This window comes from Erithacus rubecula, assembly GCF_903797595.1.
Source record: "Erithacus rubecula genome assembly, chromosome: 12".
In the NCBI taxonomy this organism is placed as follows: Eukaryota; Metazoa; Chordata; class Aves; order Passeriformes; family Muscicapidae; genus Erithacus; species Erithacus rubecula.
In genome coordinates, this window is record NC_136664.1 from 8,483,213 (window position 1) to 8,506,846 (window position 23,634).

General features: G+C 53.8%; 2 protein-coding genes across 3 annotated transcripts in view; one reads left to right on the forward strand and one right to left on the reverse strand.

Annotated features, from left to right (window-relative positions):
- Positions 1–1,811: 1,811 nt before the first annotated feature.
- On the forward strand, positions 1,812–5,745 carry SLC38A8 (solute carrier family 38 member 8). The gene is made up of 9 exons (XM_079316548.1): positions 1,812–2,372; positions 2,585–2,738; positions 2,867–2,971; positions 3,256–3,313; positions 3,581–3,695; positions 3,819–3,969; positions 4,055–4,248; positions 4,407–4,458; positions 5,623–5,745. The coding sequence occupies exons 1-9, from the start codon at positions 2,090–2,092 to the stop codon at positions 5,717–5,719; spliced, it is 1,209 nt and encodes a 402-aa protein (XP_079172674.1). The 5' UTR covers positions 1,812–2,089; the 3' UTR covers positions 5,720–5,745.
- A 713-nt stretch (positions 5,746–6,458) lies between these two features.
- Positions 6,459–23,634, reverse strand: part of NECAB2 (N-terminal EF-hand calcium binding protein 2) — a 73,147-nt gene continuing 55,971 nt past the window's right edge. For both annotated transcript variants that reach the window (XM_079316549.1, XM_079316550.1), the window contains 9 exons: positions 22,185–22,282; positions 11,947–12,083; positions 8,335–8,453; positions 8,138–8,217; positions 7,777–7,833; positions 7,568–7,680; positions 7,207–7,284; positions 6,765–6,856; positions 6,459–6,601 (listed from right to left, as the gene is read on the reverse strand). In XM_079316549.1, coding sequence (XP_079172675.1) covers positions 6,573–6,601; positions 6,765–6,856; positions 7,207–7,284; positions 7,568–7,680; positions 7,777–7,833; positions 8,138–8,217; positions 8,335–8,453; positions 11,947–12,083; positions 22,185–22,282 — 803 coding nt within the window. In that variant the 3' untranslated portion in view covers positions 6,459–6,572. The remainder of the gene's footprint in view (positions 6,602–6,764; positions 6,857–7,206; positions 7,285–7,567; positions 7,681–7,776; positions 7,834–8,137; positions 8,218–8,334; positions 8,454–11,946; positions 12,084–22,184; positions 22,283–23,634) is intronic.

Here is a 23,634-nt window from a genome sequence, read left to right on the forward strand (position 1 = left end):
ATAATGTGGAAAACAGCCCTTTTTTCATGTGCCAAGGGGATGCAGCAGCAGGTAAAGCTGCCAACCCACAGGTCTCCCAGGGGCTAGAGCACACAGAGAAATGGGAGAAAGGGAGGAGAATATAAGGGATGGAGCCCAGAGCCACTGAGCAGAGAAGCTGTCTGGGGCTGCTGTGTTGGTGTGGGAGATGAGTTGCACCTCTTTGGTTTGAGGTTCTTCCATCAGAGGAAGACTGGAAAGCTTTTGGTGCCACTTCTCAGGTTGTTGCTAATGAGGAGACTTGCATTGCAGCACTAATGAGAGATTAGAGCTCCCCTGCTGCCTTGAAACCAGAATCAAGCTGTATCAAAGCACAGTCCGAATTAAGAGCCTTTCCCAGTGGCTGGTATTTTACAGCCCAGTGGCCAATTTCTAAGTCGTAGAGGCCAATTGTTTCCGAAGCCTTTGGTGTGCAGCTAATGAAGGCTTGGAAGGGCCCTTCTAAGTGTTTATAAACCCTGTAGGCACAGAGATGTAATGGAGGTGGCAGGCACAATTAGCCATCCATAATTCCTCCTAGCAGCTGATTAAAGTCTCTTTATCCTTCTTACCAAGATCAGAAGGGCACATATTTGGGAAATCAAAAATGCATTAGAGGCTGTCAGCCAACGCCAGGGCCTGTGTGCTGAGCCCTGGGGCAGTGGCATGTGCCAAGAGTGGCACAGAGCTGCTGTGTGTCCCTCATGTTGGGAATGGGTCCCTGTGGGGTGCAGCCTCCTCTGTGCTTGTCCTCTGCAGCATCAGTCACCCCATCCTGTTAGCCTGGCATCCCCTTTGTTGGAGGATGGGATGGGACGGGATGGGACGGGACGGGACGGGACGGGACGGGACGGGATGGGATGGGATGGGATGGGATGGGATGGGATGGCTCCGAAGTCTCCCAGTGCAGGAGAGCACCAGTGGGCTTTTAGCTGCTGTGGAGACACGCAGGGGTGCTGGACTGTACCCAGCGAGTTATGAGGGGTGTGATCTGCAGCTGCCTTCCATCACTCCGTTAATGCCTCTTGGTGTTAATTCATGCCTGGCTGAATAGAGCGGGATGAGGAAGGCCCTGTGGTGAAGATAATTTCGGGGACAGTGTGAGCACGAGCCCCCAGCCCGCCTGCCTGGCCCCGCGCCGGGAGCTGAAGGGGTTGATGTCCTCCGCAGGAGCGCTCCGAGCGCCGGGGATGCCGCGGGGCTGTGAGCCGTGAGCAGGACGGAGTGTGAGCCGTGATGAGGACGGGCTGTGAGCTGTGAGCCGTGAGCAGGACGGAGTGTGAGCCGTGAGCAGGACGGGTCTGTGAGCTGTGAGCCGTGATGAGGACGGGCTGTGAGCCGTGAGCAGGATGGGCTGTGAGCCGTGATGAGGACGGGGCTGTTCCCCGGTGCGCTCCTGCCGGGGGTTCCCACGGCGCCTCCCGCCCGCCCCCCGGCGCCCCCTCCCCACGGCCCGGGGGCGGGGGGTCCGTGCAGCCCCCGCCCGCCGCCGGGGCCCCGCGGAGGGGCCGCTCTGCACTCTCCCGCGATGGAGCGGGCGGCGGGCGAGGCCCGGCCCCTGCTGCCGGCGGCGGGCCGCTCCGCCGGGCTCTCCCCGCCCGGGCTCTCCTCCGCCGGCGCCGTTTTCATCCTGCTCAAGTCCGCGCTGGGCGCGGGGTTGCTGAGCTTCCCCTGGGCCTTCGGCAGGGCCGGCGGGGCCGTGCCCGCCCTCCTGGTGGAGCTGGTAAGGGCGGATCGGGGCGGGGGGCACGCCGAGGGGCTGCGGCACAGGGACCGAGGGCGCCTGTCGGGGAGGGCGCGGAGGGACGGGACGCACCTGCCCGGGTACCTGGGCAGCTGGCGGGGACCCCCTCGGCACGACACTCCCGGCCCGACCCCCGCAATCCTCGGGTTTGTTGCTGCGGTGCCACTTTCGGGATGCTCTTTGCAGCTGAAGCCGCACTTGTAGCTCAACTCAAAGTAAATGGGTGTCTGCTCCCGTACATGCCCCAAAAGCCCAAATCTAAGCCCACGGTATCACAAGGCTGTGTCTCCATCCTTTTGCTGACCCTTGGTACCCAGGCTACAGGCGATGCGGCCGCTAGGCTGGTCCCTGGCCGCGGGTCCGGTGGCCGGGGCGGGTGGGCGTGCTGCTGCCCGCTGGCTGTGTCCGCAGGGCTCGCTGCTGTTCCTGGTCAGCGGGCTGGCCGTGCTGGGCTACGCCGCGGCCCTCAGCGCCCAGCCCACCTACCAGGGCGTGGTGCGGGCCGTGTGCGGGGCGGCCGTGGGGAAGCTCTGTGAGGTCTGCTTCCTCCTCAACCTCTTCATGATCTCCGTGGCCCTCCTTAGGGTGGCGGGCGACCAGCTGGAGAAACGTGAGTTGTTTTCCCTTACTGTGTTTGGGGCTTGCTTGGGGCTAGCAGCTCTCAGGAGTGAGGGGAAGTGGTCCCACGTGGGCCGGGGTCACCCCCGGGGTTTTCCTGGAAATTCTGAGGACGTGGGGCTCCCTGGTTCTGCCATGGTGTGATGCTCCCGCCCTCCTTGGGCCGCCTTTCAGGGCGCAGCTGACCCCCTGCTGCCCCCACAGTGTGTGACTCCCTGTACCCCAATGGGACACTGAGTGGGGCCCCCCAGCTGCCCCCCTGGTACGTGGACCAGCGCTTCACCCTCTCAGCTCTCTGTGTCCTCGTCATCTTCCCACTCTCCGTCCCCAGGGAGATTGGCTTCCAGAAGTACTCCAGGTACCACCTGGGCTGTCCCTGTGGTGGCCCACCCCTGGTATCCTGTACCCAGGACCCTGTGGGGCCACGGGAGCTCCCTTCCTCCCTTCCTCCTGGCTGTGTGCTGATGCTCTCCCATGCCCTGACAGCATCCTGGGCACGCTGGCTGCCTGCTACCTCACTCTGGTCATCGTCCTGAAATACTACCTGCAGGCAGAAAGCCTGCGTTTGGCTGAGCCTCCCCAGCCCTCCAGGTAGGAGGGTCAGCCCCATGTCCCTCCTGCCCTGATCTCCATGGCATGAGCAGTGGCCTGGGGCAGGGCTGGTGCTGGGTGCTGTGTGTGGTGGGGGTGAGCTGGGCACAACTCACAGTGGATGGTAGTTTCCAGCCCCAGCTTTCACGCCAGCAATACCCCTTTATCCCTGGGGCAAGAGATTCTCATAATGGCATCCAGGCTGCACTGTTTATGACATGAAGGTTTCTTCTCCATAAGAGCCTCATGCCCTTTGCTCTGTGCTTCTTCTCCACGTGCCACAGGTCCTCCTCCTGGACCTCCATCTTTAGTGTGATTCCCACCATCTGCTTTGGCTTCCAGGTAGGCCGCCCTGGTCCCTCTGGCCCCAGCTACCAGGGCAGTGCTGGCAGCCCCCCGTGGCATCCCAGACCATGAGGATGCCATGCCTTCAAGGGCAGGTTGTAGGGAAGGGGACCTGTAGCTGTCACCAGAGGTGGCTGTGGGGCAGGACACAAGTGCCTGGGAATGGGGCAGAGCGGGACAGGGCACCCATAGGTGGGAGGGAGGATGCTGGGGGTGGGAGCTGTCCCTGCATGGGGCCCCAGCACCATCCCCCTTGCCTTGCAGTGCCACGAGGCATGTGTGGCCATCTACAGCAGCATGCGCAACCAGAGCTTCTCCCACTGGGTCACCGTCTCTGTGCTCTCCATGCTCATTTGCCTGCTCATCTACTCCCTCACTGGTAACCCCAGCACCAAACCCTTCACTCCGCCTTGCCCTGGGGTCCCCTCTCCCCTTGGCTCATCCACCCTCCTCAGAGCTCCTTTGCCCTGCTCACTGCACGGCTGCCCTGCCCTCCTGTCAGCAGGGCTCTATGGCTACCTGACCTTCGGCGAGGCCGTGGCGTCCGATGTCCTGATGTCCTACCCAGGCAATGACCCGCTTGTCATCGTTGCCCGCCTGCTCTTCGGCATCTCCATCGTCACCATTTACCCCATTGTGGTGCTGCTGGGCAGGTGAGGGGAGTGGTGACAAGCTGGGTGTCCCCCCAGCCGGTGCAGCTCCCCTGGGTGCTGTCAGCCCCCCAACCCTCCCTCCCAGATCTGTGGTGAGGGACCTGTGGGGAGCCCCGAAGCGCGGGGCCGTGGCTGAGGCGCAGGAGCGGCGCAGCAGGGTGGCCCTGACGGTCACCTGGATGGCTGCCACCCTGGCCATCGCCCTCTTCGTGCCCGACATCGGCAAAGTCATCGAGCTCATCGGCGGCATCAGCGCCTTCTTCATCTTCATCTTCCCAGGCAAGAGGTGGCACGGGGAGGGAGGAAAGCGGGGGGTCACTGGTGCATGGCTGCAGTGGAAAGGGGCCTGTCCTGCCCTGTTTTGAGGGTTCAGGGCTGTGCTCATGGGGGACAGTGCAGGGGGCTGGGTTGGGGCTGAGCTTCTGCACTGACAGCAGGGCTGTGCCTCGTGTGCATGACTGGGACACACAGCCTCGGGCCACGCAAAAGGTGAGTGTCTGTGTTCAGTGCTGCTGGGGGCAAGGGAAGGGGCAGGGTGTGGATCCCATGGGCCGTGGCCCAGGCAGATCCCTGGGGGTCACCCTGCTCATGGTGGGAACCCTGCAAGGAGGGGGATTTGGGTGTGCAGGGGAGTGCTCTACTGGGGCTGTGCCTGGGAATGTCCCTGCACACCAGGTACCAGAGTGACTTTAGGGGCGGAAAGCTGTAGGGTTTGGTGTCACTGGGGCACCTGGTGGGAGCTGGGGTGGGGTCAGGTTGGAGATCAGAGGGGCAGGGTGCCCCAAGACAGGAGGCCATCAGGTGCTGGGTCTCTGTTGTGTCAGGGGGACCTGACATGTTGCTGGTGTGTTTTGGGATAAGTGTGTGTTTAAGCGTGTCTGTGGTGCCCCTGGGGGAGCAGCAGAGTTTGAGGGAGCATGAAGGTTATATGGTGGGTGGAGGCAGCACCCCAGGACATTGGGGTCTTGGTCAGAGGGGCACTGGGGAACCATGAACATCTGGGGAGGGGTGAGGATGCTCCAAATGGTGCCAAAGTGCTGGAGAGGTCAAGGCAGAGGGTCAGCAGAGGCACCCAGGTGGGTGACAAAGGCTTGGAGAGGTCCCCTGGGGACCTGCCAGAGCATGAGCCCATCATGAGGAGAGGGACAACACGAGCTGGAGCGATGGAGACTGCAAGGGGACAGTCCAGGAAGGAGCACGGTGCTGAGAGCCCTGCGACAGAGCAGCAGCTGGGTTTGGGGTGAGTGCTGCATCCCAGGGGCTCAGTATGGGGCTGTGTGCCCGGGGAGGAGGGACCAGGAGGTGCTGGCCCAGGGGATTGGGCTGGAGCCGGGAGGGGACAGGGCTGGAAGCATGTGGTGATGGGATGAGCTGGGGTGTGTGCGAGTGGCCGGCAGGGTGGGTGAGTGGCCACTGGGCACGGGCAGAACTGGGAGTGATCTCGTGGTGGCATCTGCTGGCTTTTTGACCAAGGTTTGTGTCATTGCAGTGCAGATTGGGGCTGCCCCAGAGGGGCTGCTGGGCTCTTGAGCCATCGACTGGGAGCAAGGCAGAGGAGCTGACCCTGCAGAGCTCCCCAGCCAGAGGAGCTGGGGTGCGGGCTGGCCTGTTCTGGGCTCAGCTCCACCCCGGCAGCCTCCGCTCTGTCCGCAGGGCTGCTCTCATCGCCTGGGGCGTTCTCTCCGTTCTGGGCGGCGCCTTCGTCTGCGGGCAGAGCGCTGCCCTGGCCGTGCTGGGGCTGCTGCACTGAGGGACCACAGAGCCCCAGCGTGTCCCCAGCATGTCCCCAGCGTGTCCCCCCTGCCATCCTGCCCCGGACAGATGCCCCGAACACTGGATGCCATGGCGGTTTTATTTGGCATCACCGTCGCCGTTGTACAGTGGCTAATAAAGACAGGAGAGGGTATTGGCAAGGGTCCTGTGCCACACACCCCGAGGGACCCCACACACGGCGGGGTGGGATTAGCACAGACAGACAGACAGACACACAGACGAAGTACAGACCCCAGGAAGGAGGGGAGGCAGCCACCCTCACACCTGCAAGGCACCAGCAACTGTGCACATGCAGAGAAAACTCCTTGGGACTCCCACAGCTGGAAAGGACTAAGGGGCACCTTGGGAGCAGGGAACCCCCCTCTGCCACCACCCTGCCTCCCCCCTGGGGCACTCCCCATCCCTGCAGGTACACACACACTGCACCAGTCACAGCCTCAGTCCCCCAGTCTCCTCCCTGGGTGGCCCCTGGGGACTTGGAGACCCCCAAACTATTCCCTTCTTTTAAGGGGGCTCCAGCCTCCCCCCTCCAGCTCCCATTCCTGCTTCCTAGTGCCTGCCTGCACCCATTGCCCCCCCTCCCTATGTCTGGGGGATGTCCCCCTCCCCAAGTCCTGCCAGCCCCTCCCTGGCAGTCCTTCCCCCAAACCACCCCATGCCAAGGAGAGCTGACCCAGGTGATGGGGTGGCTGAGGGAGGACTCTGGGATGGGGGACACACACATGGGGGTTTCCTTCACTGCAGCCAGGTCCCGCTGACACTTCCCCCAGTCACGGCCACCCCGCAGAGGGGACAGGGGACAGGTGGTGGCGGGGTCCCAGCACCGACGGTCACTCTCGGCTCAGGGTGCACCAGGCAGCTGCAGGGAAGCATCACTGCAGGTCACACCTGCCCAGCCCCACGTCACCCTCAGCCCAACCCAGCTGCCCTCCACACCGTGCCACCTTGCTCTCCAACAGCTGGAGAGCTGTGGCTGCCCAGGGGTCCCTGTCCCCCACCCTCTGGGGTGGCTGTCCCCCTACCTGGCACGGCCACGCTGGAGATGGCCTCAGGCTGGCTGAGCGTGTCCACCTTGACGTGCTGGAAGCCCTTGCAGGTGGCACTCTGCAGGTGCCTGTGCCGGGGTGGGACAGAGAAGGTGACAGCCAGCCCCCAAAACCACCATCCCAGCCCCCCACTGCACCACGGGCTCTGGCAGGGCTGGGTGCCAGCAATCCTGCTCACATCCCTTGAGCAGAGCACCCTGCCTGGGTTCAGGACACTGACCCCTCCATCACCACCTCCAAAGGCACTCCCAGGTGGGAGGTGTAGGGAGACCCACCCTGACCCACCTGTCCTGTTTACAGGGTCACAGACAGCTCCTCAGCCCTGCTATCAGGCAGGGGACAGAGCTCGGGTTCAGATGTTCTAACAACCCTCCACACCCAAGCGTCCCAAAATGGGTTTTTTCATCCCCTCCCCTACCTCTTCCAGTCCTCCTCGGTCTCCCAGAACTCATAGACGATGAAGGTGACCCCATCAGGCAGCTTCACTGCAGTGACACTGGCAGGAGCAGGGAGAGGGGGTGAGCCCCCAACGTGGGGCACGCCTCCCCCCTCTGCAGCCACAGGTGTGCTCTAGGGTGGGCTACAAAGGGGGAATCCGGCCCCACCATCCCAGGTAGGGGAACCCTCCCCCCACCCCAGCACTCCCCAGCCCATGCAAAAGCAGTGTTGGTGTCTGACTACATCCCAAATCCTGGCTGGTTTGCCTCAGTCCTTCACTCCAGCCCCCACCAAGCCCCCACCTCCCCAGCCCCCGGAGTGCAGCTGCTGGTGGTACCCACTGGAAGCAGTCCCGCTCCCCGGCCACGCTCTTCAGGTACTGCTTCAGGGAGCTGCAGAACTCGCCCAGGTGCTTGTGTGACACTGTCATCTCGTTCCTCACCAGGAGCAGGTACTGCCGGGCCCCAAACACAGCGTGTGAGAGCCCAGAAGCACAGTGAGCCCCGGGTGTGGCTCTGTGCTCAGGCCCAGCCCAGGGGTGCACACTCACCGTGCACGCTGTGCTCTCGCTGTCTGACAGCCGCTGGTGCAGGTCGAACCACAGGGTCTGCCAAAAGGAGAATTAGCAGCAGAGGGGGTGCTGGATTGGCTGAGGCTGCCTGTCCCTCTCTGCTTGGTGGGTTTCTGTCCCCAGCATTTGCAATGACTGTGCCCCCTTCTCTGCAGGGGACATGCTCCAAGAGCCGCTTGCACCTCCAGTCAGGACCCTTTGCAAAAGTTCCCTGGGCTCCCATTGCAGCCAATATCCTCAACACCATTCCCTCATCCCTCCCCAAAACAGCTGGGGCAATGTCCCCGAATTGCCCCTGGGATGGCAGGACAGCCCCACACAGGGAAATGCTGGCTCTTACCTTGTCCTCCAGCTTGCCAATCAGCTTGGCCAGCCTGTTGATCTGCCCCTCCAGCCCCTCTGCCTTGGTGTCAGGGGAACCTGTGCAGTGCCAGGAGGCAGAGATGGAGTGAGGGGCACCTGCAGGCACCCCCTGAGAGCCCTGTGCTGCTGCTGGGACTTGAGTGCTCCAAGGCACCCCAGGCAGCCAGCACTTACCAGTCTGGAAGCTCTTTCCTTGCTCCCTGGGGACCATCCAGGCACTGGGAGGGTAGCTGGGCACGGGGTTGTCATACCAGGTGTCACTCAGGCTGTGACCATCCTTGCTGGGGTAGTGCCTGCAACCAGAGAGCACACAGGCTGTCAGGACAGCAGAGCATGGGATGGCACATGCCAGCCCTGGGGAGCCAGCACTGGAACATTCCTTCTGGCAGCTCTGCTGATGATGCCAGACCCCTTGGAGAGCAACAGTGCCCACACTGTGCCCAGGCAGTGCAGCCTTCCTTCCTGCACCATCCTTTGGCATCAGCCAGTGTGGGAGTAGGTCACAAACAGAGGAATGTCAGTAGGCTGCTACCAGCAGCCATCACTTTTCTTTCCTGCTTATGCAACAGCAAAGACCTCCTGGCAGCTTCAGGGACTTTTTCTGTCCTAGACAGACACCTGTAAAGGGAGGCATTCAGGCCCCTGAAGCTGGCCCTGCCTGAATGGCTGCCCATGAGCAGAGGCTGTGTATCCCACTAACTGCAGCTGCAGTTCTCCTGGAGAATGGAAACACAACCACTGTAGCATTTCCTCCACACTGCTTTCTTTGTCTAGGTCTACAAAGCCCATTTGGCCTGGAGGTGGCTTAAAGATCCAAAAAACTGTCTCAAAACACTTCCACATATGGAGCATCCCTAATCACCATCCAGCCCCAGATCCTTGGTGGTCCTCCCAGGACCTCATTTATTTGTGAGCCAGAGAGAATTCTGAGATCTGCCATCCTCACAAGGGCTTGCAGCTGCCATCCATGTGTAGGAGATGGGAATGGGTTTGGGGAAGAATGACCCTCTCCTTTGTCCTCCACCCACAGGAAGCCTGCACCACACAGAGGGAGAGGCTGAGCAGCTCAAAGGATTTCTAATGTTTCCTTCCAGCAAGAGCAGCTCTGTGCCAGCTGTTGACAGAGGTGCCTGGGAGCCCTGGCTCCTCTTGGCGTCTTTTGCTAGTCAAGCAGCTCCCAGCTGGAGACAACATGCTGAGTGGCCCAGCATCTGTCCCTCCTGTCCCTCTCCTGGCACCTGGCTCCTCCAAAGCACAACTGCTGTGCTCTCTTTCCCCAGCTACCCTAAAAATCAGCCACTGTGGGCTCCACCACACACACAGGAACACCATGTGCAGGTCTGGTCCCAAAGAACATCTAAAGATAAGGAAGCAGGAACAACAATAAAGGTTGAGGAGCATCCTTTGCTAGGCTGTGCAATTATACCAGTGCTGGTCCTGGACAATCCCCTGTCAATAGACAGGAAATTAGGCAAAAACAGAGATTTATTTTAATCAAAATTTAATGAGGTATCTCCATCTTGGACCTCTGCCTTTGCACTTTTTTCTACAGCCCTTTATTTTTGTGCTTTTTAGGCCACCTCTTTGTCTTCATGTGGATGCAGGAGATAGTTTTTTGTAGGATTTATTTTTCTTTTTAGCTATTACCTTCATGAGAAAACAACTACAATACTCCCCATTATGATCTGGGCCCACACATCAGCAAATAAAAGCCAGAAAAGTCTTTCATGGGCTCTAATTGTTTTGCCTGATGTTGGGTTTGTTTCCTCATCATTGTGTTGCAGGAGCTTCTCCTTCTTTTTGTACAAGGTTTGCCACAAAACAAAGAGAAGAAAGAGATGTGAGATGATGAAACCCGCAGCATTCTTGCTAGAAAAGCTGATGGGATGGTGGCAGAGCTGCCCAGGTCTCACTGTGCTGAGTCTGTGTGGACACTGCTGAAGGCTTGTGGAAAAATCCAACTCGGATTTTGGCTTTCTCAGCTCCAGCTCGGATCTTTCCCAGGCTGGGGACGTTTCTCAGAGACAAACAAGAGAAGGGAGAATAAATAGCACAGATTAAACACCTGGTGTTGACCACAGCGCTGTGTGAGTGTCTTGGGATGTTTTGCAGAAAGCATGTTTTTAAAGAGGTGCTGCCTTCTTGGACCAATGAACCTTTTCTACTTTGTTTTGCACTATCTATCCTATATAAATGTGGTGGCTTTTCAATAAATCACTTCTTGCTGCTTTGAAGAAGTTGTGTGTGTGTTGCTTATTCACCCTTTCTAATCACACAGCCACAAGCCTGTCTTAGGAGGGAGCTGGGATTTTCACTCTCCAGGTGCCCCTCTGCCCACCCATGGCTTGGGGAAGCCAAAATATCCTTGTGCAAGTGTCCTGAGGAGGAGAAGCAGGAGACAGGAGAAGGGCTCGTTCCCTGAGTGCCTGACAGACAGGTTTCCATGGCAGCTTGTCCTGTTTCCAGCTGGTGACATGGCACCAAGGGGGCTGTGCTGAGCTTTTACCTCTGCTGCTAGGAACTCCTTGTATCTCAGCCCTGACAGCAGCCAGGGAATCCTGAAAGGGTCTCCTCTGTATTGCCCAAGCTCAGTGGCAGGTGCTGGGCTGCTGGGATGGGGACAGCCCCTCTCGAGACCAGGGGACAGCATTGCCTGTCCTCAGGCAAGTGTCCCCAATGCACAAGCAGCTTTTTCCTAGGGATGGTTATGCTCACTGAGTGCTCTGGCAGGAGGGGCAGCATCCCAGGCACTGTCCCTGTGGGCTGTCCCCAGCTCAGCTCAGCTCAGCTCAGCTCAGCTCAGCTCAGCTCAGCTCAGCTCAGCTCAGCTCAGCTCAGGCACAGCCGCTCCTCTGCAGGTGCCTGTGTTTTGCCCTGGGTGGGTTTGCCAAGGGGCTGCCCCTGGTTTGCATCCCCACACCCCGCTCCTGTTAACAACCCCCAGAAAAGCCCCCAGAAAGCTCAGGAAGTCGGGAAGGAGGGCAAAGAGAAGAGCAGCCACTGTCCCAGCTCCCTTTTGCTGCTGCTGCGTTTCCCCCACCCCACAAAAGCCTCCTCCCGCTCCCGCTCCCGCTGCCGCTCCAGCTCCCGCTCCAGCTCCCGCTGCCGCTGCCGCTCCCGCTCCCGCTCCCCCTGCCGCTCCCGCTGCCGCTCCCGCTCCCGCTGCCGCTCCCGCTCCCGCTCCCGTTCCCGCTCCCGCTGCCGCTGCCGCTCCCGCTCCCGTTCCCGCTCCCGTTCCCGCTCCCGCCCTCTCTCCCGTTCCCGCTCCCGCTGCCGCTCCCGCTCCCCCTGCCGCTGCCGCTCCCGCTCCCGCTCCCGCTGCCGCTCCCGTTCCCGCTCCCGCTCCCGCTGCCGCTCCCGCTCCCCCTGCCGCTCCCGCTCCCGCTGCCGCTCCCCCTGCCGCTGCCGCTCCCGTTCCCGCTGCCGCTCCCGCTGCCGCTCCCGCTCCCCCTGCCGCTCCCGCTCCCGCTGCCGCTCCCGTTCCCGCTGCCGCTCCCGTTCCCGCTGCCGCTCCCGCTCCCGCTCCCGCTCCCCCTGCCGCTGCCGCTCCCGCTGCCGCTCCCGCTGCCGCTCCCGTTCCCGCTCCCGCTCCCCCTGCCGCTCCCGCTGCCGCTCCCGTTCCCGCTCCCGCTGCCGCTCCCGTTCCCGCTCCCGCTCCCCCTGCCGCTCCCGCTGCCGCTCCCGCTCCCCCTGCCGCTCCCGCTCCCCCTGCCGCTGCCGCTCCCGCTGCCGCTCCCGCTCCCGCTCCCGCTCCCGCTCCCGCTCCCGCTGCCGCTCCCGCTGCACCTGGCGGGGTTGGTCTGCTCGTCGATGGCGTCCACAGCGCTCTCCACCGAGCTCAGCAGAGACTGGGTCTGGTTCGCCGTCTCCTTCAGCAGGAAGCGAGTCACGAACTGGTCCACATTGCTGCCGCTCTCATACACCTGCAGGGCACACGGCGAGCGCGGTGAGCGCCGGGCTGGGGCCCCGTGCAGTGCAGGGTCCCCGTGCAGTGCAGGGTCCCTGTGCAGTGCAGGGTCCCTGTGCACATCGGGGTCCCCGTGCAGTGCAGGGTCCCTGTGCACCTCGGGGTCCCCGTGCACCTCAGGGGGTCCCTGTGCACATCAGGGGGTCCCTGTGCACATCAGGGGGTCCCTGTGCACATCAGGATCCCCGTGCATCTCAGGGTCCGTGCAGTGCAGTGCCTGCCCAGCATCCCACTCAGGGCTGTGCCACTGTAGAGGCAGGTGTGACACACACACACACAAGGCACACTACACTTCAGAGGCTAATATCTATTTATCACAACAACCAGCTGTCTTTTATACACTCTGCACAGTTCACATTCTCTTCATGGGTCACAATTAGTCAAGATATTGATCACTGGCAGAAAGTTCTCCACCCCTGTTCTTCCCAGGACCTTCTAAACACACTTTGGGGTACTTTTCCTAGTTGTCTTCTGTTTCTCCTTGTTCACTTCTTAGTCTCCATGCCAACATCCTTGGTCAGAGAATACTTCTCAAAACAAACCTCATTTGTTAACCCTCTCTAACCACAGAGCAGCTGTGGGTCCTACTATAAAGCTGCTCCTCTCCAGTCCCTGCAAGGCAGAGGTGCTACCCAAAGCCTGTAGTTGCTCTCTTCAGCATGATCTTAAATTGTCTTGCAGGCAATAAAAGTGCTATTGCCTTGAAGCCAATACAAGTGCATCCTGTGCTTTGGAGATCCCCACCTGGAGAGCTCAGCACGTTATACAGTGCCTTAGTCCACAACAGTATGGCCAACCCAGCACTGAAGTTAAAGGGGTTTGGGATGATTTACAGGGCTCATTGTGCTGTTTGACTGACAGAAGCTCTCAGGGTAATACAAACGTCTTCAAGAAAAAGAACACCTAAAATGTTTTAATAGAACAACTCATCTGTATGAAACACCCAGGGCCCCTTTCCCAGCACAGCCTTGCTGAGCCCTGCCCTTGGCACAGTCCTGCTCCTACCCCTCCTGGCAGCCACCAGCAGAGGTGGGACACAACCAGATGGACACTGGCACAGACTGTCCAACACTGACCCAACCAATGCAGCATTGGCTCAGCACCACTCCAACCAGCCCAACACCAGCCCAAGGCCAGCACAGTGGCCACTGACCTCACCAGCTCTGGCTGAAGCCAACCACTCAGCATCAGAGCTGAAAATATTTGCAGGGGAGAAAAGGCTCCCCTAAACCCAAGCTCATCAGCACCACCTTTTCACAGACTCTTTCCTACCCATCAGCTCCTGCTGGGACAGCACATTGCCCAGGAAAAACCCTGCTAGGCAGTCCCTGTGTGCTCACATCTCCTGGCATGGGATTCCTCTGGGGGGAATTGATGAATTTTGGAGCCATGAGACAGGGATGGATGTTCCTGATTCCCTGCATTCCATCAGCAATGACCACACTCAGAGGACTGGAGTGGTCCCAGCACTGCTGGTTGTCTGAGCATGCAGCAGCACAACATAAGCACCCCAAGCTCCCCAAAGCAAATTATTCCTGTTTTATGGTGAAGCTATTAACAAGGGTTATTTCCATGACAACTGGAGCAGCTCTGCAAGAACCCAGAGGGCCTTTATCTCAGCCTTTATCTCCCATATTAAATCATAAAAGAAGAATGAGCTGATAGAAAAAACCCTTTGGGAAAACTGATCACAGAGCTGATTTCTCACCCCTGGTTTGGTATGGAAGTACTAGTTTCTTGACAGATTCTTGAGCATCCAATTAGCAGCAGTTAATGAGTTCTGTCTAACACAAGAAAACATGCTCCTCTCCCTGTTGCAGCCACAGTGTTTCTGGGGGACAGGCACCACATGGGGATCCTGCAGATGGTGGTGCACAATGAGGGGATGGGGATGCTGAAGCTGTGAGAGTATCTGTAGTTAAATGTTGGATTTTTTATTATCTAACCACAGCCTTTAATCTTGGTTCAGCTTTAGGAAAAATCAAACAGGTGATTCCCACATTCATTTAAATCAGTTTGACTCTCTACATACAGATTCAATGGATGGATGGATGGATGTCAGGTACTAGGCTATTCCAACCAGTGCAGAGAAAATTGGGGTGTTTGTGATGATCTGATGTTTTTTGACAGGCCAGTAAGTGAAACAGATCTGAAATCAAAACAACAGTGATTTTTTTTTTTTCTCCCACTTAACTAAGAGGCCATTTGCCAGCCCAGTTGTGACATTTGCCCTCAGGTGCTGAATCAGAAATGCATGGGCTTAGAGGTTTTTCCAGCAACTCCTCCTGCTCCCCTCTACCTCTCTCCTCTCTCTCCTCCTGTCTTCTTCAGGGTTGCAAAAACAAATCATAAAAAAGACCAGCTATAAAGGGATCCTTCCCATTGTCTTATTAAAACATTTGTCAGACTATCCTAGTGAGATTTAATGAGGATTGGTTTTATTAATTCCACCCTGAAGAGTTATTTCATCCTTGCTTAGCTTGAGAAGTTAAAATATTTATGGTGATCATATAATAATTGCTGCTCAATGAAGCTGCTTCCTGCCAGAAACTCTTGCACATCTCCAAGCCTGCTCTTCTCCATCCATCATTTCCAGAGAAGCTCTTTGCTGAACTGCCTGGCCTTGACCTCTGCTGCTGCAAGCAGGTGGCTGTGAGTGTTTGCAACGTGCAGCAAGTGCAAAAACATCATTGAAAAGATGGCCTTGATATTTCTTTGATGGCTCTCAGGAGAGCCTCAGAAAGCATCATGATTTGATAAAGCAGGAAATGAAACAGAGACATTCAGAAATGAGAGAAGAGTGGGAAAAGGACAGCTTGCATTATTGGGTTGTATCACCCAGGGCTGGGTCTGTGGTCAGCTGGCTGAGGTCCAAGCCCCAAATCCACCCAGCTCCTTCACATCCCAGGAGTTTCACGTGTCTGTAAAGCACCTTCCCACCCACAGGCAGCCAACAGTCTGCTCAAAGCCCCACCACAGCTCTTCCAGCTTTGCATTTCCACATGCACCCACCCAAAACTAACCAAATTCTGGCACAGATTAATGAAAACACTCCTGGGATGTGTTACTTGTGCAAAGCATAACTGGGATTTTGATGCTGTTGAGTGCTTGGATTTGCCAAGCAGTGCCAAGTTTCCCTCACCACACTCTGCAAATGGATGCCTAAAAATGAGTTCTCATGGCCATGTCCTTGTGGGTATCAGATTCTGGGGAGTTTTAACACTGTTGAACATCTCAAAGCTTCTTTGCTGGCATTTTTAAAGGTCACTATTCAGCTCATTAAGATTACAGGATGGAAAGTATAGATTGTTTTGCACCACCCACGATCTTGGAGACCCACTGTGACCTCCCCACATCTTCCCTTTGCCTCCCAGGGTTACAACCTGACCAAGGAGCCTCCCAGAGCTGCCTTTCAGCAGGACTGCCCAAATTGGCTGACAATTACCACGCCTGGGGACACTGGTGACATCTCCTACTGCTAATAACCACAGTCCAAGCACACCCACAGAGTGATGCTGCCTAAGAGAAGGCTTTTCAGTTGGAAACTCTGTTTCACCCACACTTTTCCTCCAGTTAGAAAAACAAAACCTGACAACAAACCTATTGCCATGCCATAAAACACCCATCAAGCCTCATCCCAGGATGATGGAGAGGTTATCTTCCACCCACCCAGCCCTTTAAAAACCAGGCATGTGTTGCACTGTAATCTCTGAGTGGCTGATTTAAATTTGTTGCTCATAATTGCCTGTTTGCTTCCAAGACATATTTTCTTATAATTAAAATAACACCCAAACCTGCCTCTTTCTCCTTTCCCTCCCCCCCCGACTTTCAAATCCCTTCCAAAGCAGAGACCCAAAACTGATTGCCTGATACATAATCAGTAGGAGAAACCTGAAGAGAGCAGGCATTTAAATAGTTGATAAATGAAACCATTACCATATGAAAGACCCTCAGCCTCCCCAAAACAGCTCTAAAAACTGAAATGAGACACCTGTTCAGATTTAAAAAATTACAACAGCATCATATGGATTAAAAAAGTTTTTTGCTATAAAATCCTCCTTTTGCAAATCTCAGTGTTGGACTCATCTCATGCTCACCTTGCCTGGTCCCAAAGGTCTCCTGCCAGGGACCCTTCCCAAGCAATTTATCACAAGCTGCTCCATTCTCACTGTCAGAGAACCTCCCTGTGCTGCAACCCCTCATTTCTCATCAGCCCCAGGGATGGGAAGGGCTGGGATCTGCTGGGCTGCACATCACCCAGGTCACTGGATCCAGAGGTTCTGACCCCTTTGCACCCTGTCCACTCACCCAGAGGCAAAGAACAGGCTTGGAAGTGTTGTCTCCTACTGCTCCACACCCTGGCTATAATCAGCCTTTTGCTTCACTCATGTTCCTAATTAGCTATGTTTGGTTCCCACAAGGCAGCAATTTGATACTTATTTTATTTCAGTTTTCCAAGGGAAGTGCAGATTTTGTTTTCCCAACAGGACCTACTCAAAGGACCCTGCAGATGCAGCAGTGTGGGATGGTCAAGCTGCTCAAGGCTCAGCCTGGCTGTGCCTTTCCTTTGGGTGGCTCCTTCAAAGCTGCTCTCAGATTATTTGGCAAGAGAACAGCACTGACACCTTCACCATAAAATTCACCTAAATTCCAGAAGCAATAGACCTAAAATGGGAGAGAAGAGGAGGAAAATCATGTCTTACAGGAGGTCCATGAGAGCTGGAGCCAGGACAGCCAAGACCTCCAGAGAAGATGCTCTCCCTTTTCAGGGAGAATGGGGGGACATGAACTTTGTCAAAACAGACAGACAGAAGAGAAGTGAATGAGGATCTCAGTCTAAAAATAAGCTCCAAGAGAGACTTTAAGACTCATCTTGCTGGCAGCCCCTGTCCCACAGTCTGGCAGCCCAGCTGGGTCTCATGCCCAGCCCTGCAGAGCTGGCAGGAACAGCCCATGGCACCAACCCAGAGCAGCTCTGCTCTGGAGTCTGAGCAGAAAACCTGGGGAAATCCAGTTCTTGCAGAACTGAAGCAGCACATTTTGTTTTAATTTGTGCTGCAATATTTTCTTTAATTAGTTTCAGAGAAGAGTTGCAGAAATACTTTCTGAGAAGCTAAACAAGGGCACCTCCTTTCCTTTCAGATTGTTCTTCAACTACGAAGTTCCACAACTTTCCTAGAGATCAGCATCTATTATCTGCCACAGAAATTGATACAGAAATTGTTCAGAAATGTGTCATTCAAAACACGTGGAGAGTTGACTCATCCTTTACCAATTCACTGACCCATCCCCACGCTTTTCTTTTTTCAGCCACAGCCATTCACCATGATTACTCCTTTAACTGCATCACAGGAGTGTTTCAGACCTGGCTGTGCTGCACTGCAGTGACACCACACAGGCTTCAAACCCAGACCAGAAGTTTTCAGCTGTTGTCCATTTAACCACCGTGAGGCAAGGCCAGAATATGAGCAACTCACATTTTTGGGCTGGGCACAACCCAGAAGTGCCACCATTGTGCTGGTGTTCCATCCAACCACCCCTTGACAGGGCACAGCCTTGCCCCAGCATCCTGAGACCCTCAGTGTGAGCCCCAAGTCCATTCAGCAGAGCAGGAGAAAACCTGCTCAAGTTCAATGAAAGGCTGAGATAAAGGATTAGCTGGAGGATGGGAGGAAAAGGTTCTTTTTGAGGATTATTTCTAGTGATTATTTTATCTCGAGGTGTTATAATTCAAAAAAAGAGCAATATCACTTTTGGCAAGCTTAAGTTTGGCAGGTAAGAATGCAAATAAGAGCACTCTATATTGCTGATCTGGGCTGTGCTGTAAAACAAAAAATACCATCCACCATTTTTAGCATGCTGGCAGATGGTTCTTGCTCTGGGGCTGTCACTGAGCTGCTCAAACAAGCACAGTTTGCTGCTGGGGGCTGAAAACTGGGGGAGACCCATGGTCAGACTGGCACTTGCAGCAGGGAGGGGACATCTGCTGCAGCACCTCCACTGAGCCCCAGGTGCCCAGCATCTCCTGTTCACTGCAATTACACCTCAGAAGGCAGAGACAAGAAGGAAGGATTGCTGCAGGAACAATTTAACTCAAAAATAATATGAAAACCTATTCAACTGTATGTAGATACCTCTGGGATCCCTACTGCTGCTGGAGCAGCTGCAGCTGGTATTGAAGGTCAGTGCACTCGGTTTTCCCTTTATGATTTGCATATTCTTACATCTAAGTAATGAACTTCAGGGGGAAAATGAATTTGCAGCTGCTTTGGGCACACTGCCAGTCCATAAGACACACGTGTTGTTTGGCACTCTGACAGAGAAGGCTCTCAGGGAGTGTGAGCTGTGTCACCACTTGGTCACATTTCCTCTCCAGGTCCATAAATGAGATAACTGAGAGACTGCCAGCAGAGCAGCCAGTGAGCAGGCAAGGAGTAAAACACTGTCTTTCACATCTCTGCTTTCTCTCCAGGACCAAAGGTGATGCTGAACACCAAGCAGCAGCTGGTCCAGGTCCACACTCACATCCTCAGAGCTGCCCCATAAATCCCTCCTGCTGTACCCTGCTCTTCCCTGGAGCCAGTCTCATTCTGGCATGTTGGGCAGTTGCAATTTCAGCTCCAGTTTTGGGTAATTTTGTTTTACAAGCAAAATTTGAGTAATTTTGTTTTACTCTCCTTCCATCTGGGACAGGCCATGCACCAAGGTCAGTCACCAGTGCTTCTTGAACCCATCTGCTGCCAACAGGAGCATCCCCAGGAAGGGATGATTTGACTTTAAATCTGAGCTGCTTCATCCTTCAAAATGTTCATCACTCAGCATTTTTTTGATTTCTTTGCAGCTTGCTTTTAAAGTTTGCCTCACCACTTAAGGTCACTTTGCTGATGCTTCCATGGTCAGTCCTGCAAAGTGCTTAATTGGCAGAAGGTGGAAGCAGGAGCAACCCCAGTGCAGCTGGCAGTGGGAACTGGACCTGTCAGGAACAAGCTAATTGAGCCTCTCAGGCTCAAAAGTCACACTGTTTTTTATCAAGCTAAGTGACATTTCCCAGGCTGTCTGGGTGAGGGTGTGCAGTGTTAACCATCACCTCTGGCACCCCCAGGTGCTCTCCTGTCACCCCAGAGCTGACAGGGATGGTGGAAGCATCAGGTGGGCACTGTCCCCTGGGGCAGGGGACTCAGAGACCAAGGGGGGGACAGCACCAGCCTGGCTCTGCTCCCCCTCCCCCTCACCCACACACCTCTGACACTGGACACAGACCACGTCCTGCCCAGGCAGGCTGGGTTTGGTGTTTGCTGACTGCACTGTACAACAGTAAAAGAGAATGATATAGGAACATCTCCTGCTGTCAGCTTTATTTAGAACCCAAAAGTTCATTTCCTTTCTCTCCAATTTAACTTTGCATTTCCAATTGCCACCAGTTATTTCGCTGTGGCACGGACATCACTGTATTGGAAAATAATTACAATGACAGATTTTGTTTTGCTGTGTGAGACCTTCCTCTACTGAATCTAATTACTGCTGATACTTTATGAGCTCCTCCAGCATGAGATAATTGCTGCTTTCTCTTTTTGTGAGCAAGAAATAATCAGTTGTCTTTTAAGGTGAGAAATATAAACAGCAATTAAATATCATGGTTCTCCATGCCCTCTCGTCAGCTGGCACCTCTCAGAAAGACAACACAGAAAAAGGTTAGGCTTCACTTATTGTTTGCCCCAAATACATTGTTTGAGGAAATAGGAATGCTTCTAAATGATTGGTAGCTTTCCCCAGCATAGGAAATGTGTATTTTATTATGGAGAAGCAGGAGCAGCTCACCAGCAAAGCAGTTTGCTCACAACTCACAATGCTCAGCATCATCAGCCAGCCCTTTGCAGGATCTGGCCACAGGAAGAAGTGAAGGGATAGCAACAGGCTGGAGCATCAGGAGGCACAAAGCCACACTTAACTCTACCAAAACCTGCTGCTTTGGCCACCTCTCACCTCTTCCAGTGTTACTAAAAATATGTATTAAATATATGAATCTATTAAACATCCTGCTACCCCATCAGCAGGTCACAGCATCACCTGGGGAGAAGATGGAGCAGAAGGAAACTCCCCATCCCTGAAAGGGCCAGGCTGGATGGGGCTCTGTATTTCACTGGTCTAGTGGAAGGTGTCCCTGCCCATAGCAAGGTGGTGGAACATGAGGAGGTTTAAAATCCTTCCAAATCAAATGTATCCTGTTTGAACACCAGAGACAGGTTTCTCTACCACCCACAGCAGCTTATTTTCTGTTGGGTTTTCTTTTCTCCTGCTTCTTTACCTGAACAAAGTGCCTGCCTTTGAATAATTCATTGATGAGGTTTGTACCACTTTGTTCACAAAATCACAGTGGGGAGCAGTGTTTTTCATTAAATACTTCTTTGCCAGCTCCTCTGTGTGATGTAGTCTTGCTCTGCTTGCTCCCTTGCCAAAAATCAGCCAGGCAGAGAAGAGCAGCACACCCCATGGGCTGGTAAGATGAGGGGATGGGAGGATGCTGGGGAACACTCCCTCACCTGGCTTGGGAAATGTCTGATTTGAGATGAAGTGTCACAGGAGGGAGGTGCCTCCAGTGCTCCAGATCTCCCTGTTTCTCTCCACAAAATCATGATGGAGGTGACCAGCTCAGGTTTAGGTAAATAACCTTGACATGCTGCAATTAAGGCAGGGGAATCCTGCCACAATCTGCTGAATCAAGGAGGGAGAAACTTGTTCTTCTTATGAGTGGGTTGGGATTATGAATAACCATCCTGCTTCTGCTGCAGATGTCTCATGCAAGGTAATACCCAAATGCTTAGATACCTCATTTATAAGCAGGGAATAGACCATTTTCCTCTTGCAAAACATTAGTAAGAATTAGTCTATATATTCACATCACATAGGAAAAGCAGTGGTGGAAGGCATCACAAACAGCAAGCCAGAATGAATTCCTAAGATCTCTATTAGCATGTTAACATTTATTTAAAATACATAGTTGGCAAACCTGATGGTCATGAAAATTGCTAATAATGAATATAAATGAGACATGAACAGACACAGAAACTTAATCATAAAAAATGAGCTATTGGTTTTTTTAACTCTTTCATAATGTTGATAAAAAATCTCTAACACTTCAGACAGATCAGTGCTTGGCCAAAGACTTTTGCCTTTAATTTATTATGGCAAGACATCAACATGTTAAATATGTGCCTTCACTTTCCATGCTGCCTTCCTCACAGACACCAAAATGGATGGATTTTGATCAAGCAAGGAAATCAAGCTCTTTACTCAGTAGTAAGAGGGGAGAGAAATTTGCCATTTCCCATTCTAACTCCTGAAACTGCTTATCATTGTCACTTCTTTAATGTGGAGTAATTTGAGTTTCCCTTTTAGCTTCAAAGATAGATGGGAGATTTCAATTTGGATTGCAGGAGGGCTGCAGTTGGATTACAACTGCTTGGAAAAAGCAAAACTTTCCTCCCTGGCTTGGCCCTCAGCTTAGTGCTAGCTTAGTGCTCACCAGTGAAGAGAAAAACTGCTTTTTATTCATGGTGGCACTAAAGAACAATGCAAATTGAAGGTAGAAGTGGGAGAAGGGATTGATTATCCTGAGCTAATAAATATCACTGATACAGCCCAGTTGCACTATTAAGGTGTGGAAGGACAGGAAAATAATTTCAAAGGAACTAAAGCTCTATAAACACTTCTCTCAGCCTCAAACAACAGAAGAGTGGTGCACTCTCAGCAGGGATCTTTATATGATTCATCAGCTCAGATTTTATAGAATCCATAAATGAATTTCAATATGCTTCTTGATCACTGTCTATAATAGTCCTGTATCATTAACATTCATGATGGATTTTTAAGGACTTAGGGCTACTTTGCACATATAAACCAGGTCATTATGTCTTGGTTTTTGGTGCTTGCATGATTCCTCTGCAGTCCTTCAAACACAGGACTAGTGTCCTGTGACACAGCCTCTAGTTTCTAATATAGCAATTTTACAGCACTCACTCAGAGCTGTGAAACCTGAGGTGCAGGAAGGAGCACTCACCCTTTTGGTGTAGTCCATGGCCTTCAGGATGGAGAGGTTCAGCATCTCCAGGGAGGCCAAAACATCTTCATAGTCTCCCATATGATCAGCAAAATAGTCTGAGAAAACCAAGAGAAGCATGATGGGAGCATGTTAATGTAACTTGAGGCACCTTGGCACAGCAAGATCCACTACTGGTGGTAACATAAACCTGGGAAGATGGTTCCAGGGGTATTTTTATACTCTGTGTCCTCAGCCAAAGTCACAATTTGTGCTGCAGGGATGGGAAGTGGTGTGATTCCCAAGAAGTTTGGGACCATTGCAGAAAGGAGATGTAAGACCCAGTAGCTCCCATTGAAAACAACTCCTCAAGTTCTTTATTTCTGTGCCTATTTCTGCATTTGATTGTACATGATCCCTCTCCCTCCTGCTGCTGGCATGGATGAAGAGGTCTCAAAAGAAATCCCCTCTCCATTCCATTGACATTCTTCACCACCCACAGCATCCAAATATTCCAATTCACCCCAATTTATATGACTGAGACTGGCCTTACATCTTTCCCTACATTCCTATCACATTTACATCTCAGCCCACAATCACAGGTTGAGCAAGCTTTTGAGAGTAAAATATGCCTTGAAAGGAAGAGAACAGAGCTGCAGGCTGGGCCCAAAACCATGTGTTCTGCACAGAGAAGGAGCCACATTTTCTCAGTGCCATCCTTGTCCTTTGCCTGTTTGTGGAGATTGACAGAGCACAGCAAAAAGCTGCTCCTTAAAAGCCACCAGTGCTGTTCCTCAGCACCAGGACATGGAGCTTCACACTGAGGTGACATCTCTCTGCAGTGCAGCAAGACATAAACTTCAGGAAACAATCCCACTAATTAGGTTTTCTTGGCTTAATTAGAAGTGCCTATAGCTATTTACAGTCTGAGAACATATCCAAAGGGAAGAAGATTTTGGCAGAAACCGGAATGTCACAGCATGACTGACAGCAGCTGTTCCACGATAAGTAAACAGCTTATTCTCATTGCAGCGTGTTTGTTTGGCTTTCCCTTCCTACTTGGGAGAGAAAAATAGAGCAGATCTGATAGGTAAGGATTTTTTCTAGGTCCTGAAATAAAAAGCTCATCCATTTCAGGAGAAATGAGCTGTTGTGGGCACAGCACAGCCCTTGAGACTGACCAAGCAGCACATGGGAGGAGAACAGAGTTGACTTTAACAAAGTATTCAGCTCTGCTGGTTTAGTATTTTATATTCATGTGAAGCTGCAGGGCTCAAGAAATAACTTTTAAGATGGTCTCAACATTTTATAACACACAATCCATTTCAAGAGAGACACCACAGCTCCCATTTAGACAAACTGAGGGTTTATGTTTAATACTTAGAAGAGAAGCAAGCAAATAAATCACAGGAAAGGGTAGGTATTCAGCAGATAACAGATCTAGGCAGCAGCTTGTGCTGATTGATCCTTT